The sequence below is a fragment of the Apus apus genome, chromosome 7 (genome assembly GCF_020740795.1).
Source record: "Apus apus isolate bApuApu2 chromosome 7, bApuApu2.pri.cur, whole genome shotgun sequence".
Taxonomy (NCBI): Eukaryota; Metazoa; Chordata; class Aves; order Apodiformes; family Apodidae; genus Apus; species Apus apus.
In genome coordinates, this window is record NC_067288.1 from 3,126,491 (window position 1) to 3,144,564 (window position 18,074).

At 42.1% G+C, this 18,074-nt stretch overlaps 1 protein-coding gene across 5 annotated transcripts in view; it reads right to left on the bottom strand.

Annotated features, from left to right (window-relative positions):
* The window catches only part of COP1 (COP1 E3 ubiquitin ligase), a 128,838-nt gene that overhangs the window by 41,267 nt on the left and 69,497 nt on the right, over positions 1–18,074 (bottom strand). For 4 of the 5 annotated variants that reach the window (XM_051625047.1, XM_051625045.1, XM_051625046.1 and 1 more), the window contains one exon: positions 15,649–15,765. The exons of the other annotated variant lie outside the window; for it this stretch is intronic. In XM_051625047.1, coding sequence (XP_051481007.1) covers positions 15,649–15,765 — 117 coding nt within the window. The remainder of the gene's footprint in view (positions 1–15,648; positions 15,766–18,074) is intronic. 5 annotated transcript variants of the gene reach the window in all.

The window sequence follows — 18,074 nt, forward strand, 5'->3', positions numbered from 1 at the left end:
CTTCTAAATACCACAATAAACAGCTCGAAGCCTCCCGGCATCTGGCCCCAGCGCCACGGGTGCCTCTCGGCCTCGGCAGGGCAATCAATCACTGTCTGCTCTGATCACAAGTCCGAGGGAATGGGCAAGGCCAATGGGTTCTAAAATTAGCCAGTTAATTATTAATTGATTACTTCAGCAGCTGAAGTGTTGGTGCCCAATTGAGAGGTGTTTTTTTTTCCTAAATTCAATTGAAGCAGCTATTTTTAAGTAGACACATGAAGACGAATGCTCTCTGCATTCGTTAAAATCAGAACAGGTGGTCATGTTTTACAATTAAAGAGATACTCTCTCTTGTAGGCCATATGGACTTTCTGAAAACATGATAAACATGCCATCTGCTGAGGAAGCAGAGCACCCCAAAATGAAGCTAAATGGGGAAAATACAACTCCCAGGTAGCCCAGCAACAGCCTCGCCTGGTGGAGTTTGATGGGCTGAAACTGTCCAGGTTCAGCAGCATCCCAGGTGGTTCTGGGAATCTCAGAATAGGAATTAGGCCTAAGAGGCAGCTGAAAGTAAGGAAAAGAGCGGGCACTGAGGGGAGTCAAACACTTCCTGAGCTCTGCAAGAGCCCTAAGCTCATACAGCATCCCTCTGCTGGCTCCTGCCTGCAGCATCCCTGGAAGACCATGGAGCGTATTACACTGGTAGCCTGCAATGCACAGGGTTTTTACTCTCTTGTTTTGCTCCTCAAACATGGGCATTAAAATGGTGAACTGGCATTTTATTTTCCGGCTCTACAGTTTCCACCCCAACCAGAAAACCCACTTAGAACAATTTCAACTTGGAAATAACATTTCTGCAGTTAAAAGCCTCATGCCTAACCATGGGCAGCAACAGCTTCCTGCTTTACTTTCTTCTTTTGCATTCGGGCTTAATTGAAATATATGAGATAATGGGAAAGAACGTGTATATATACCACAACAAATTAAACACTCTGAAACAATTCTTGTCTAGTTCAATGTCACTGCAGAAGCTGAACATGACAGAATTCTGCTGCTGTGCCTTCCGAATTCAAATGTTTGCTGGCAGGCTGTATTTTATTACGTTTCTTTTTCTTTTTTTCAAGTGATCTCAGAAGGCAAAAAGGGCAGCTCAGCTCTGCCACGGCTGCTGAGAGGTCTCCAACTACAAGCCTGAGTTTTTAAATAGTGCTTTTCCACAACATTCAAGAGCTGCTTACTTCCCTTAAGACACCACTGTTTCACCTTTAAGCTGTCCAGTGACAACTAATCAAGAATCCAGACTTTTCCAAACTTTTAAGAAGATCTCATCCCCTCTTCTCTAAATAGAACCCACGTCAGTAAAAGGTAGCATCTCTTGTTGTTCAGCAGCTCATAAATTCACAAGAGTCCAGCCAGCAGGAACAGGCAAAAAGGAAGGATGGTTTTGTGATGTGCAAGGTGAAGCAATCAGCACCTTCTCAGTGTCAGACCTCAGACTCAGCTTGGTTGCAGGGTCAGGGATACAGGTAAAGGAACTGATGATGTGGTTAAAAAAAAAAATCTTAGGAAATCAGGTTAAAAACTTATAAAAGAGAGACCTGGGAATTGCTAATGGAGCCAACAGCATCTTAGGTAATTTCAGAGCTGTTCAGAAAGATGAAATTGCTCTTGGATTTGTAGTTGTTTTTCAAAAAAGAAAAAGTCTGTTTTCACCAAAAGTGATTTTCCTTACACTCAGATTTGTTAATAACAGTCACAAAACAGCTGTTACAAGCAGGCTTTATGCTCACATCACCTCTTGCAAAGCTTTTAAAATGTAGTGAGGAGCAGCAACTCCAGAAAGGGTAGATAAGGGTTAGGAAAGAGCATCACACAGCAGCAGTTTATGTTTCACTGAGTACCAATACATCCAGGGCAGCAACGGACACAATCCAAAAAGCAGTGATTTAACTCTCCAGGTACCCAATCATCTGCAGTAACATTTATCTTCCAGGTCATATACTCACCACAAACATTAACCAGTCTCCAGCATGAGCTAAACCACAGACCCCCCAAGGCTTCGTTTCAACCAAGAACCATTTACTTTTAAGTGATATCAAGCCAAGGACAGCAAAACAAAAATTTACCTGCAATGCAACAGTTTTATATTCAATGGATGTAACAACATGAAAGCCCCAAGAGCTGCATACAAAGGTTGTGTCTCTACTCTAGAAACCTGAACTGCTGGAGAATCAATTCCCATCTTTCTTATGCGTTTCTAAATGACGAAATATTTCTCAACTGTTCAATATTTAGATTATTGATCCTTATAAAAAACCTAAGTAATTTACTTTGCTCTTAGATTTTCCAGTGTTTACAGTCTTTAGGATATAAGTGGTGCTCACTGCTACATATCAAATTAATGTTACAAACAAGACAACACCCCTAATTCGAAAAGCATAAGCTGCAGGGTGGGGAGCTAGATGTTAATTAAGTGGTTTGTTAACAAATCTTCTGTTATCAAAGCGTATTTTGGACTTTCTTTTTTAAAAAGCAAGTATCTTCAATAACAAACCTAAGTGTCAAATTGATTTCATATACTAATACTGCAGCTACAGCATGCAGTTCTGCCTGCCTCATGCTACAGCTGAAATGGAAGCCAAGGCTAAAGTGTAACCTTTAAATGTGTTCTCTTTTGCTTCCTTGACCATGGTGATCTGATTTGTTGTGTCTAGTAACTCACTTCTCAGCTGACGATTCCCTCAACTTCATCTATTTGTTTTCCTCCATACATACTTCAAGCTTGGCTCAAGGATGCCTGATTTCACCAGCAAAATACTCTGTGCTTCAGTAGCAGGAATAAGAGAATTTTTATCCTCAGAGGTGTATTTATGACTTGTTAAACAAGATTGAAACCAAGTCAGAGCAAATTTGTGCAAGATACCTCTGCTTGCCTCCAATTAGGTTACCCTGAAGAAAATAACAATCACAACAAAATGACAGGGCACCCAAAATATCTTTAGTCAGAAAGAAAGACCAAGGCATGATTTTGTAGAGCCCGATTCCACTTCTGCTTTCATCAGTTAAAAATTTATTTCAGAGATCATCATTCAGAAGCTGAAGGAAGCCCACATTGCTCAATACATAGTTGAAGGGGTTAGCTGAAATCCAATTATTTAAACATCTACCTCTGGAAACGGATCTTTCCTTTTACTTGCTTCTCCTCTGGATACCAAGCATAAGCAAAATTACTCAGAGCTGACAGAACAAAGCCTTCAAAGCCACCTAGAATTGTATCTAGGCAACTTGTCTAGCAGGAAAAAAAATATTATCTTTATGCCTTCAAGTACCCAGAGCCCAGCAGCCTCAAACCAAAGCTTGTGTTTCAAGTGTCTCTGGGTGAAAGAGTACATGGTGTCATTCCCCTAAGTGGCATGCCATGAAGGAGAGAGCACGCCACCTTAATGAATTGTTATTGAACACAGATAAGCAGTAGAACACAACTTTAGCATCAAGATGGGTTAACCAGACGTCTCTTTCAGCCATGCTCACTGTTTTCTCACTATAAAAAGGAAGCTTGCATCCTCAGAGGCAAAGCCTTTGGCTGGATGAAAAATGGGAGCAGAATCAGGGAGGCTTGAAAACTTTTTCTGTTAGCGAGGAGAAAGAGGAGGGAAATCAAGAGGGACAACATTCTGATGGAAAAATAAACTCATACAGACAGCAGTACACAGTACAACAGTGCAGTGTAGTACTGTATGCAATGACTTGGCACATTACATGTCTCAGTCCTCATGAAAACCTGAACAAGGCCTAGGGAGAGAAGTGCTGCTCTTTCTCAAAAAGCTGAGAAAAGACAAGCTGTTATCAGAACCCAAAATGCTTTAAAAGAGATTTCCTTTAATTTGAGAGGAAACCTACAAAAGCCTCAGCACTCTCTTGACCTCAAAGCCACCTAACAAGCTGCATAAGACTAACTAAAAAGCTATTAATAAGGCTGTGGAACGTCTCCAGGGGATCTTCTATGTATCTCCATTCCAGGAAACAGAGCCTCCCCACGATGGCAGCAATACCATCAAAGGCTGGTGAAAGGACAACTGAAGATATAATTACACAGAAACTCAAACTTAATCCCATGCAGAGTGCAGTTGCTGTTTGAAATTCATTTTTGCTCAAGGGCCCTGAAAGTCACAGAATAAGGTGGGTTGGAAGGGACCTCTGGAATCCAGCCAGTCCAACTTCCCCCTCAAAGAAGCAACAGCTGCAAAGCTGGATTCAACTGAGAAGTTAAATAATTGTGTTCAAGGGTCCTAAGTCAATCAAGCTCTGAGAATTTCCAAAGACATACTCTGTAAACGTCTCAGATCTTCCAGGTTTTGTCAACTTACTCCCACATAATAGGGGTGGCACAAGGCACTGCTATACATACAACCTTACTCTCCTTCAATTATTTTTCTTTACCAGTAAAAAAAACCCTGCAAAACTGCTGAACTTTAACTGTTGCAAAGCCAGTTCACTACCAAACACCAGCACTTAAGAGATCTTCATGTGGCTGAGGTGACTTTGTTACAGCTTAAGGTGGAGATTTTTCTCTCCAACAGTACAACAGGCAGGCTGGAGTGTGAACATCCCCTAGTGGGTCTTGCTCTGGAGAGAGGATTTGGGACACAAAACAGTTGAACACTTCATCTGTGGGAAGAATTCAACTCACCCAAACATCTTCATGCAGGGACCACAAAACAAAAGAGACTGGTTTTAATTCTGGGTCTCTTCCAAGGCAGAAGAGAGCATATGCATTAAAAAAAGAGGGTCTTTATTATAGAAATACAGGGTGGCATTTGGGCATTCAAAAAAGAACAGTAAAGAAGCCTTCCAGCCAGTGAGACACTATAAAGATACTTATTTCACTTGACAAGAGCAATACTGGGATGGGATATGATCAGTACAGGCAGTGGCCTATCACAAGCCATTTCAGGGATAGGAGAAAGTGTGATAGTTTCCACTACATAAAGGAAATAGATGCTCTGGGAAAAAAGAGAAAAGACAACAATGCATTGGGGAAAGGAAACAAAGCAGACTTGAATGCAAGCAAATGAATCTCTGCACCAAAAATTAACACCAGAATTTTCTGAAGGAGAAATCAGATCGACAGCAGTGAGGTGACACCAGTGGCCTCCTGACAAACTATTTCCCTTACAGTAAGGAAGGAGATTAAAAATAGGTTTGATACAGCCTGAAGCAAAGAACCTTTGACAGACAAAACTATCTGCAGCATTTTGCTGAAGAATGCAGTGTGCTGTTTTCCACTTGCAGCATGACAAATCACATGAGGAGGAGAGCAGAAATAAATCCATTTCACCCCAACATCTCCCTGTAGAACACTGCAAGTACAGCCAAACCCAACCAATAATTTTTTATTTTGCCTGTGTATACCTTCCCTCAAAAAAAACAAGGAAATTTTTATCCCAACAGCCATTGTCACAAACACATTAAAATGTTTGCTGGATACAGCTTTGTATTCACAATTTTCTGTTCCAGCAGAAATTGCAAGTACTTTGCTTCTATAACTAAATTACCCACTTGATACATTTCCTTCTTCCTCCTCCATTTACCTGGAGTTCCCTTTGCAGTTAAGCAACAGTTTTTTCCCTGAATAACCATTTTCTGTTGCCCAAGGGGAATCGCAGCAATCTCTCCTAGAAGCAACACTCTGGCCCGCAGCAGCAAATTGGAACAATACCCTTATTTTGTATTTCACATGTGTGCACGAGATTATTTGGGATGCAGAACTCTCTTCATGTTTGCTATTGCAGCTCTGTCTAGACAAGTGGTCTCAACCCCCACTGCACCAGACTCCCAGGGAGCTCCTGCACACCCTGTCTTCACAAGTGTCAAAAATTCAACAGCCACCCTACAAGGGACTGAACTTTGGAAAAGCATTCAATAGATGTTTTCCCTGCAGGTTAAAGGCTCCTCCCATCTGCTCTTCCCTTACAGGATGCCCTGAAGACTGGAAGATTAAGAAAGGCCTGCATGATTTATTTTGCTGGCAGCAGAATCTTAAAACAATACCTTTTATGTGAGGAAGTCATAGAACCCCTAACGTTAGTGAGGAGATGAAAGGAAGTTTCTAAAGCAGAAAGCAGCACATGGGTATTTGAGGAGGACAACTCTACCTCATTTTTCCACACTGCAATACAGACAGTGGGCAACAGCCACAAAAAAAATTGTATTTAGAGAATCCAAGACACATCCAACCTCCAAAAATAATAAGGTTTAGGGAATCCAATACAAACAAAGCCCAGATTTCCACTTACACGAAGGAAGAGCACAGCTCTAGGAAGAAGGAAAATGCCTCACACTTCTGTTTAGCAGACTGGATGACAAAGGAAGCAACACAAGAAAGGCCCACTCCACAAAAAATGAGTTAAAAGAGAGCTGAGGTTAGATTAAACATGTCTGGTAGCCTCAATTTAATACCTGGCAAAACCAACAGCACAATAAGCACCTGCTACCTCTCCTCCCACCAAGGAAAGGCTCAGGGATGCAGCAGCAGAGGGTTTCAGGTCACTACTTGAAATATTTTGACAGAGCTGTGCAGGGAAGACCATACACTGATGGAGCCACTGATTTTCATCTCGTACTAGCACCAAATGTACTTTTCTAAAAAAAAAGTGTATCAACACTAGCATTTCACTAAAGATCTGTATCTCCCCCTGCTGAACAGATGAAGGGAACAGCAGCCTTGAGGGGAACCACCAACTGGGCTTTTAACCTTTGTATTCAGCAGATTCCCTATGGCTTGAAGTTACAGATGACATTTGCCAGGTTATGGATAACTGTCTTTACACACTGGGGACATTTTTTTTACTGACTTGTCTAAAGCTTTTGACACAGCCGCCCATAAAACGTCCACCCTAAATAACTTGTCTCATATTAAGGAGAGAAGGAGACATAAAACATTAGAGATCTTAATCAGCTGAGAAAAGGGCTCTTACAGGAGGGCAAAGCAGAAGAGATTTCTCTAGAACTCCTTTAAAACTTTGACCTTTATGGTTTTTAAAAGATTTCTCGCAGGGATAAGGGAGAGCTGCTTTTTGTGCAATTCAAAGATTGCTTTCTGTAAGACTGCTGGAGAAACACAATATTCAGTACACATAAGGAAGATTTACTCATTTTACAAAACCAGTGAAGACAACAGCAGTATCAACCTGCAGCTTTTGGAAGAATTCATTCTTTATTTTTGAAAGAGAATGATGAACTGTTCAGGCTCTTAATCCAAGCTTCCTCCTTCACTATGTAACATGTACAACTCTAGATGCACTACTGGACACAGGCCAGTGTACAGAACAAGTTTTACAATCCACAGAACATGTGAAGAACTGTCATTTTATAGTAGAAGGTGCTTCAACCCATGCTGTTTAAACAGAGCACATCTCTGAAGATCTGAAACTTCACACATGAGAAGGAGGAATCTTACTCATACAGTCAGTGTTGGCTACATCTTTCACAGGCAGAAGTACTACATTTGCCAGATAAATCTCTCCTGATTCAAGATACTTATTGCACACAGCATTTGCTCTTACTGCAAACCCATGTCAGCTCTGGTTCTTCAGTGACTCAAAGTTTGCTTCACTAGTCTTAAGATATAAGCCTTCTTTTAGTAGGTTCAAGAGATGGGGATTTGATTTCTTACTTAAACTGCCCTCAAAGCAGAATCCACTGGAAGAGATGACCAATAATATAGTGTCATGATTGCTAATGTTAAAGCTTCATGTAAGAATGGTTGAACCAAAATATCAAAGGTCTGGTGGGTTATGCAGATGGGGAAACAAGCACCAGAAAGTATATGGTAACCCACAGGTATCCAATGTGGCAAAGAGGCAATGTATGCTGGCTAGGCAAAGAAGTCACGTGAAGGGGAACTGGATTTGTACACACATCTACAGTCTTACTTCTTGTCATCTTCTTGAGATTCAAATGGCTAAGAGGGCCCTTTCAGAGGCACCTAGCTCAAACGATCCAAACCTCTCCTCTGAAAAGCTCACACAATACTTAGATACCACAAAAAGATGCCTCTGAGATGCAAGCCCAGGCTGCACTCACAGGTGACAGATTTTCCTATGCAGTATGGTAATCTTCACCAGTTTGCATGGAAAAAGTAGAGTATGTTATGTAAGTCTAAATGTCAACAGTACCCAAATAAAAGGCTGGAACAGTTCATCTACTCAACAGCCTGAACGGGAGATAAAGCAGGAAGCCATTATAGACTGTCATTCCAACAAACAATTCTTTTTAAATGAGCTACCAGAAAAACTGCAGCTTTGGAAACTGCCACAGTGGGAAAAGATGAAACTCTAAGGGATACAGCAACAGTTAGTAGCAAGCACAATTTGGCATTTCTGAAGGAAGAGAAGAATCTTGGAGTTGCCTATTCTGTTCCTGAATTTCAAGGCTCATTTAAATTTTAATTTGAATTTTGTAACATTGACTAAGCGACTTCTACATCAGTTGTAAAACAAAATGTTCAGGAAAAGAATATTCAAGCAAACAATTAGCATGCTCATTTCTGCTAATGACAGATTTATCCTTTTTTTTTTTCCAGAGAATCAAATGGAGCTTCTCAAGTTAATTTTGTTCGTTCACTTGTTACTGAAGTGTGATGACCTCTGGGACAAAGCTGGGAAACTCCCAGTATGTCTCTCTAGATTGTTATCCTCTACTCATGGCAAACCTTTTATCCCACACAAGCCCCAGACTGCTTTTTCTGTGCAAGTAAAAAGGTACATAAGCTTCTCAACTCTGAAGCAGATGTGAGATTTGCACAGACATGATGTCCTGCAAGCCTGTGAGTGGTCTGTGCCCATGATCTCCTAGGAAGCAGCTGCAGCAAGGCAGGGCCACCTTGTGCAGTGCCAGGCTGATCTGTTAGCAACTCTGACATGCAGATACAGGCAAGTCAGCTTAACTGCAAACATGGCAGGTTTAAATAACACTGTTGCTGCAGCACTCTGGTTTCTCAGTCCTGAGCAGCAGCAGAATGGATCTGCCTACCATTGTCAGAAGATTGTCTTCACCAGGTCAGCAGATGGTACTGTTCAGTATTTCACTTTCTACTGTAGAGGAATAACTTTTAAGTCAAACCTTTGAGATGGTGTTCCAACCTGGACAATCCTCCTAAGTTCAGGGCTTCCCCCCACAGTAAGTACTGTCAGGACAGAAATATGATCACAACCACACCAGCCAAAACCACAGATTCCTCCAAATGACCCTCAGCTGACTAAAGTGCTGTAGATGCTTTCAGAGGTTACAAGTGATACCTCTGTAACGAATTCTAGAATGAGTTTTAAATCCCAGAATTTTCTGGTCCATCATTTATTGTCACTTATTGACAAGCATGCAGTTCCAAACCCCAGACTTCATCCCCTACCTCCCCTGCCAACAGCCTCAGAGGAAGGACTAGAGAAAGATTATTGAATACCTGCAAAAAAAAAAAAACCAAGACATCCTGCAGGTAATGTCCAGTATAAGCAATGGACAAGCCCTGGACTGCCACATGCCATACCCATTTCACAGAGGCTGATTTTTGAGCACTGTTGCCAACTTTTCCACAGGCTTGAAAGAAATGCCCAACCTTTGTCTGTGCCTTTGAATACTGTGCTTTCATACACTAAGGGGAATCCTGCAGCTTCAGCCCAAAGAAGCTGCCTAACTCCACCCGAAACATGTCACATATTCACACAAATAGACTCCTTCTGAGTCACTGCAGGCTTTCAAAAGAGCAGAGCACTTACCCATGAGGATCTATTAAGGTAAAGCCTTGCTTTCAGCTGGAAAAGATTTCATTCTCTTCCAAAAAGGCACACTTGCCTTCTTGGTCATTAACGTGTCATATCCTTCTTCTGAACTGAGCAACAAGCCAGGCAAGCCACCCAGACCTGAGGCAGCATGAAAGGCCAGCTCTACAGAAAGGTGTGTGGGAAAGAGAAATCACTGCTCCAGTGGCTGCAGCAGAAAAATCAATAGTTCACTGCACAAGGATGGTCTCCAAAGTGGTCCTGCTTGGACACCAGGTCTATTAGCAAAATTGAACGATGCTGATAAAGCTGCCACATGTGACCTTGAAATGTAAGTTGATCAGGGTGAGGCAGAGATCTTAAGGGGTGGGAAAAGAGTTGCAACTGAAAACAAAACATAGCAACAGGAGTCCTTTGGCACATTGTATGCTGTGAACTGGCACTGTTAAGTTTTGTAGCCCATGAAAGAAAGATGGCAGGATTCAAAGTCAGAGTGTTATGCTGTCCTGTAATACTGAAGATGATGCTCAGGAGAGCTCTTTAAATAGCAGAAAAAAAACTGCTGTGGAAGGGCAAAACACTTTTTGAAGGAAAAGCACTTTCTTGGGAAGTGCTCTTGCTCAGCATCCCTGTACAAGCATAGAAGGGAATAAGGAGGAGAGGCAAGAAAAGGGAGAGACCTCAGCACTGGGAGGAGACCTCACATTCAGTGAGGATTCACCACTTGGTAGCTGAAGCTGATCTTGACTCAGGCTGCCCAAAGCCTGCCTGGGGCTGGCACTGGGGCTCTGTGCTCAAAGCATCAGCTGACTCAGGAAACTGGCAATTTAGGTTTGGGCCACACAATTGCCAGTATGAAGGAAGTGATAGAAAAGCAGAATTGGGAATGTTTAGGAGGGAGCACAGTACCCCCAGTGCCAGTAGGCTCAGACTCTGAGGCTGTAAGTAGCAAAACCAGCCTAAATCAGCACTGCCCCACATTTTCTCTGCCCTGGTCACTCACACTGCCAAGAGTTTGGGACCCTGACAGTGAAGCAGCCTGGAGACCTGATGAAGGCTAAAACTGACCCAGCAAAATCTTAAGCTCTGACCTCACTGCAGATGTTCTGTTGCTCTTCATCCACCTGTACTTGTCCACTGTTTCCATTTTACTTGTGGAGCTCCTGGAGAGCAGCAGCCCTGAGGAACACCTCATCCCCCAACCTGCTAGATTTGTGGGTCCCACAGGGAAAAAAAATACAGCATGTAAGAAGATGATGATGCATCTAGTGCAAGAACTCAGGAATCTGAAGTTTTGATGGCAAGATCTCTGCCTAATATATGGGAAATAAAAGGTCAGTGGTAGCTGCTGACAGTATTACAGCATGCTGGGAATAAAGCATAGCTGCTATCAATAGCTACTCTTAGCTCACTGGAGTTAGCAGACAGTCTGATCTCACCCAGACTGCACAACCTGGACTTTAAAGCTGCAAACCACATGCATTTCCAGCCTTTTTTTTTTTTTAAAGCAGGGAAATGGTACTGCTAGAAAATATATGGGTTAAGGGCATCAGTGCTGCTGCTGAGGCAGAACAATAACAACTTCAGTCATGATTTATATAGCTAATTTCAGAATAAAACCCTATCTATTTTTAAAAAGAGGAAAAGACCACAAAATTACCTGATTTTGTATTCAGCAGTGATTACAGTTTATACTGCCCAATGTTTCAACTCGGTAAGCATGCAAATAGAATATTTTATTAAAGTAACAGACAAAAGGGATCTTTTCTTCTTTATGTGCCCTCTCCAGTGCAACAGATTTTATCAGGCTGCAGCCAGACACTCTAGTTCCCTCCTACCTGAAGTGCCTGTCTGATTTTAAGAGAATTATTTCCCAAACCAAATACCCATTCCTTTCTTGTATAGGCTCTAATTCCAGTTTATTGTTCATTTATTCTGTTTTAAGCTAGCAAAATGTTCTTTTGGTCATCTAAAAGCTTTCAGAGTGAAGAGGCCAGAAAAGAAGCATATATCATCCATATCAGATGGTAACCCTAGGATTTGCTTCTATAGTGGCAACTAAAGCATGATTTTCTATGGCATCCAAAGCCAACCCAGTACTCTCTACTAAAGGAAAGCACTCTATGTGGACATGCACAATCCAACAACACTTTGGACTGTGGCTACATCTGAATCAAAGCATCTCACACCAATTCTTTCCACCATCACCACCTCCTAAGAGGTATATTGAAACAGTCTGGCCAAGAAATCCACATCAAACCCAATTCCAACACACACCACATCCTCTTCAGGAGGCATCATTGGAGGCAGTCACATCATGTTCACCTTCTGCTGCCAATGATGGGCAGGGACCTGCAGAGGAACTTGGCACAAGGAGGAAGGGATGTTCAAAGAAGAGAAGCAGTAGGATATGAACAGGAACAAGCAAACTAGCAGAGTCAGTCTCATTAGGGAGAAAACCACAGCCAAAGCTGCTGGAGCAATAACCCCCATTCTGCTGACAGTGCCACACAGCCTGGTCTTGCTTCAAAATCCATCACCCCAGACCAGTTCACTCCTTTTACTTGACAATAACACTATGCAAACCAGGTGCAGGTGGAAATGCTTTTTTCAAAAAAGAAAAACAAACCAAGATGTCTGGTTCAGGATTCCCTCCAGAGCCCTGAAACTGTGTGTCCCTGACTGTGGCTATCTACACTGCAGTATGGCTGAGGGATCCAGCCAAGCACCAGGCTGCCATCACATCAGCACTGGACACACAGAAGTGACCCCTGCACCCCAAAAAGGTCCTAGTTTGAGGACTGGAGGTCCTCAGCAGAAGCACAGATGGAGCAAAAGGGCAAGGAGAACACTTCAACAGGCTGTTGCACCAGCTCATGTAATTCATGCCACATGTTGAGAGACACTTATAGGACTTCAGAGTATATTCCTTCCTATTTCCCTGTAAAAGGGAGCTCTTCTAAAATTGGAGAAAGTGAAAGAAAGCCCAAAGACACCCACCTGATTATTTCACCTGTGCACAACCATGTAGCATCCCTGAGCCAACAGGCAAGGTTTGACTGACAAATGAGAAGGGATACATGAACTGGAGACAGGGTAGAAAGGACCTTAAGACAGCTGTCCTACTTCTGTGGAAGATGCAAAGATGGAACCAGCAGAGACTCAGAGATGCTGATCAAGGTGAAGCTGATTAGGAGAACCCACTTCAAACACGCATTCTGAGGAGGTGGATGCAAGAGGGCAAGACAGATTTGTCAACAGAACAGGAAAAATGCTTCCTTGAGCAAGATGAAAAGAATGAGAACATATCAAAAGGTGTTTCAGCTTTATGAGTAGTTAAGGCCCCCAAGAGAAAATGAAAACTGGAAATGAAAATTGAAAAACCCACATTGTAATTTCAAAATATTAACACTGAAAAAATTCAGCTTATAGTCAAAATTGAATTACTAAAGTAAGTCATTCCAGCTTGCAAGCTATTCTGCATACAGAGAAAGAGAGGAACTACTAAACTTAAATCTTTTGGTTATTTAATAAAGGTATATAAATTTCTTTCCTTTATATCTTTAATATTAAACACCAGTACTTCTCCCCCCACATAAACCATTTCAATCGATTCTCTTTAAGTCTTTAGCTATAAATATAAATACAAACATACACACAGCATTAAATTCCATCAAATCAACAAACAGATTACATATAGGAACAGCACTTCTGCCTAAACACTGCACAAAATTGTGTTGCTGTGCAGAGCTAGAAAAGAGCTGCTCTTTTACCATTGAATAGATTGCTGGAAAAGTAAAAGAAACATTAATTTTCAAAACTGAAAATTCTCTGAGCATGGGAAGGCAGAGCCAGGACAGGTTTCTGAAATTGCCCACTACACTGGTCACTGAGTTACTGTTTAGTGTTTTGCACTGCTCATCTTTAGAGGGGGCAAACAAGAACAGCCCTATCAGCGTGTTCAATTCTTCCCCTCTTCTAAACACTACTCAAGGAAAACAGCCTTGGCTTTTCCTTTATTAACATTATAGCCCACATGACAAATCACACTATTTACCAGTTTTACTGTTTTTTCCATAGGCTAAATGGAATTACTAAACAAGACCAGCTGAAACTGATGGAGGAGAAAAACTTGTACCCCATCATAACACGTGCAACAGGACTGTTAGATTACACAGAGCAGCAAAAGAGACACTAACTCATTTCTTTGCTCTGATTCTTCTTAGAGTTCAGAAATAACATCCTTCAAGACTTCAACATTTCTTTTAATTCCATAAACCATTTTTTTAGCATGTCTTTATGGTTGAAAGATCAATTAGGATTCCATTGTGGGAAGTCATTCCCATCAGTTCAATTACTCTATGTAATTGTTTCAGCAATCATAGTTAAATATCCAATTTAATTTTTATTTAGAGACTCCATTACCTAGTATCAAGCAGATGTAAACACTACAATTTTATCTTCACTCCCTCCTGTGCCTTCTTCCCCAGTGCAAATACCATTTTACCCCTCAGCATTTTCTCTAAGCCATAAAAATGCAAGTGTAATCATTTAAAACCTCCACATAACTCCTAGTGCTCACTTACACTTCATTCTGAACACACGTGTTGCAGATGAGCCCATCGTGGTTTGTTAGGCACGAGCACAGAGATACTCCTCTCTGCTTCCATCCCACGTGCTCCACAGCTCCAAAAGTCTTCATAGATTTATCTTTGCTTTATCCCCCTTCTCCCTTTCAGGTGGAAAGGAATCCCAGCTGCTGATTTATCAGGAGGAACACTGTTCTGTGGCAGTTCTACATACTCATTTTAATCAACAGCTGATCCATTTGGAGCTGGTGCTCTTGTCTTTCCCTAGAGCCTTTCACAGATAGTCCCTTTCATTCAAATGCTGCTCATAGCTATTGTAATTCAGTTCTATTCTTGCATGTAATTCACTAAACTTCAGCAAGATGCCTGTCAAGCAAGTCAATATTTTACACTCCAACCTGAATCCATTTTTCGCAGCGTATCAAAATGCAAATTTATTTTGTCCTAAGGGTCACCATCTAAGTAGAACCAGCTTGGAAGTGGAAACACCTAAATGAAATGGCAAGCTGGTGGTTGCAAGAACGAGCCACGTATCTCCTGAAGTCCAGAGACTGCAAATGTTGTCACAACATCTCGTTACAAGTGCATTAAAACTCCCCGAGGAGAAAGAAAATGCAGAGTTGGTTAAACATTTATAGGTACCTCTGAGTTTCAGCTGCTGCACACATAGCAGGATAGTTTCCTCTCCCAGTGATACCCACTCTGCTCTCAAATCTTTGTATTATCACTAAGAACTACTTAATCTAAGTGAATAAAAGGCTCATCATACCCTCCCCACTACTTAAAAAAATCCCCACAACAGCAATGCTTTGCCCAACCTAGGTAAACACAAGCCCATCCATGTAGTTGCAGCTATGGAAAACACTCCCTGTCACCATTTTACAGCATGCCTTAGGTGAAACCAGTTATCATTCCCAGTATGGCTTTGTAATACTTACAGAGCAACACAATACATCAGCAAGAACAGCCATCACCATGTTAACACATTAACTCTGCTAGAAGACTCTTCCAGCTGAGCTTTGCCTGGTTGCCTTAGTGATCTCAAACACTCCAGGCAACTTGTTCTCCTGAGCTTTTGTCTCTGATAGAGGCACCCAAATTAACAAGTCAAACTGGAGGATGAAGTTGACACTTGGGTATCATGTCATCTTCTGGGTGACTGCACACTTAACTTGGAGGCATTTTAACTGCATTTAAGACACCTCAGTTCTGGGCACTGCAGGCAGCCTCATCTTTGGGGGGAGTAAGAAACAAAAGGAATAAACAGTATTTCCTTGCCCCAAATCCCTTTTACCTACCTGCACAGCCAAAAGCTAGGTGATACCTAGAAGAAGGGCTGAATTTGACACAACAGACATTAGCCTTGGCCTCGATGCTTGCTACTGAGTTGTCCAAGTTGGTAGACCACAGTTTCACTAGAGAAACAGAAAAAGAAAAATGACTATAAACAAAACAACTTCATGAAAGGCATACAACCAGGTCATTTCATGAATAAGATTCTGAAAAGCCTCAGTTGCCAGGATGTTAGTGATTATAAAGGGTGATTTGCTGCTGAAGGCAAGTAAGCTTGAGAACATTCTCAAGCACTCACTGTAAATACTCTGCTCACTTCCATACACACAGGAGATGCTGAAAGTCCACATCATGTGTGGCTGAGAACATCAGAGCCAGTCACTGACCACAAGTTAGAATCTCAGGGTTTAATGCTACTGGGCCACAGATTCATATAAGCCAAGGCTTGAATCCTTTTTGTTACTTGTCCCTTAGCTGGGATGCAAGAACTCCACGCTCCACGGCAGAACTGCTTTGCACAGAATAAATATACCTAATTGTATGCTTGAGCACAGCGAGTGTGAACTTGTTTTATTCTCAAGAAACTGGCTCAGACAGGAAAAGAAATGAGTATGCTGGCTTCCTACCATGATATATTTTCTTGGTGCAAGGGACTCTGCTGTTCTACGAGGCTACTGTGTGATCGTGACTAAGCTTTGTGGTACAGAATGAGCTGTACCCCCAAGTACTCACTTCAGTGTTTCTCAGGACAACCAACAGAAAATAGCAGCAGCTTTTCAAAATACAGCCTTCCCCACCCTCCACAAACACTTCAAGTACCACTTAAGGTTAAGATGAAGAGCACCAGGTACTCCCCATGTAGCCAGCCTTACGATTAAAGGCTACAGGAACACTTTGCCCTCTGTCCCAGTGAAGGGGCCAGCACACTGGCACCAAGCCCCAGTGATGCCTACAAGGCAGAAAATGAGACATGTTCTCCCTCCTTTTCTTGTTGACTGCGTTGTGCTGTACTTGAGTATTATGATCAGCAAGCTGAGGATGAAGCAGAGCCAGCTGAAGCCACTGTTTGAACACACAGGAGATACATGAAGGCTTAATCCCCTAAACACTGCCACAAGCTGCCTGGGTTTCTCAGGTCTGCAGCCTTTAGGTTGTTTTTTTGTGCAGAAACCTCACTTTGGAGGTGAAGTGAGCAACGGAACAGGAATTTTGTTACCCACTGTGGTCAATAAATGAGGTAAGCTGTCTCTTGGTGTGTGTCCCCATGCTGAGGACCCCTCTCTGTACCACTTCTTGGCCAGTCTTTCCCAGGAGATCTGGAGTAGCAACAAAGCTTCCACATGGATTCCCCAAGGGTGGCTCAGATGGTCAAAAGGAGGAACACAGGCAGGTTTGTTCTAGTGCACCTGCTTTTGAGCAGTATGTCAAGCAACAAAAAGAAACAAGATGGAGCTACTTCTGACCACACCTAGGAGAACTGCTTCAAGGCTGAAGGAAATGAAGGACTGCTCAGAACACACCAAGGAATCATTTTAATGCAGCACTGTGTGGGTATCTGAGAGCTGTCTGGAACTGTTACAGAAGCACCACACACAGCAGAAACACACACACTGATGCACAATATATTTGCATATACGCATGAAACAAAATTCAATTAAAATGGCACCCACCCTATTTGTTGGTTTTCAGAAATAAATCCATTCTCATTTACCAGAGCTATAATATTCATCCTGAATATCTAGCTATGTTTCTAAATGAAACTAGCAGCTTTGCAAGCATGGCTTGAGACACTCTCTCCTCCCAGGTAAGACTGGAGGTTATGCCTCCTCCCCTGTTCTGTGCTTGGGGCACAGTGGGGAATGCAGCCAGAGAAATCAGTTTTGAGAAGCAGTAAAACATTAGCATTTTGCTTCAATGAACAGATATCAGATGTATAAGTTGTAGCAGTAGAGGACATCAAGTTTGCAGACAAAACGGGAAGGAAGTAAACACTGTCATTACAAGAGCACACTGTTGGCAGAGGACATTGCTTCAACTTGTGGCACGTGTGGAGGCTACTTGATCTCACAGCTCAGAGCAATGTTATGCCCAAATCTAGTACTAAAACCACACAGGCTTGTTTTGAAGCCTTCCAACCAGGTATCAATATTAAAAGCTGCAGCCAAGGCAGCCCAGTCTCTTCTCGACACTGCCTCTAACAGCCATCTGGTCCCAGTTTTGTAGCAAGAGCTAATTGAGGGCTCATTCTCAACTTGGCTCCCTTTTTCATTTAAGTTTTCAGGTCACAAGCTGAGCCATTTAATCTGGAAGAGTCAACCCGTGTGTTCAAAGACATCATAATATTCATTACAACTGACGGAGATTAGAGTCTGCAATTTCTGTGATCTAACTGCTGTGGGACATGCTCGGCTCCAATTATATCTTAGTCAGT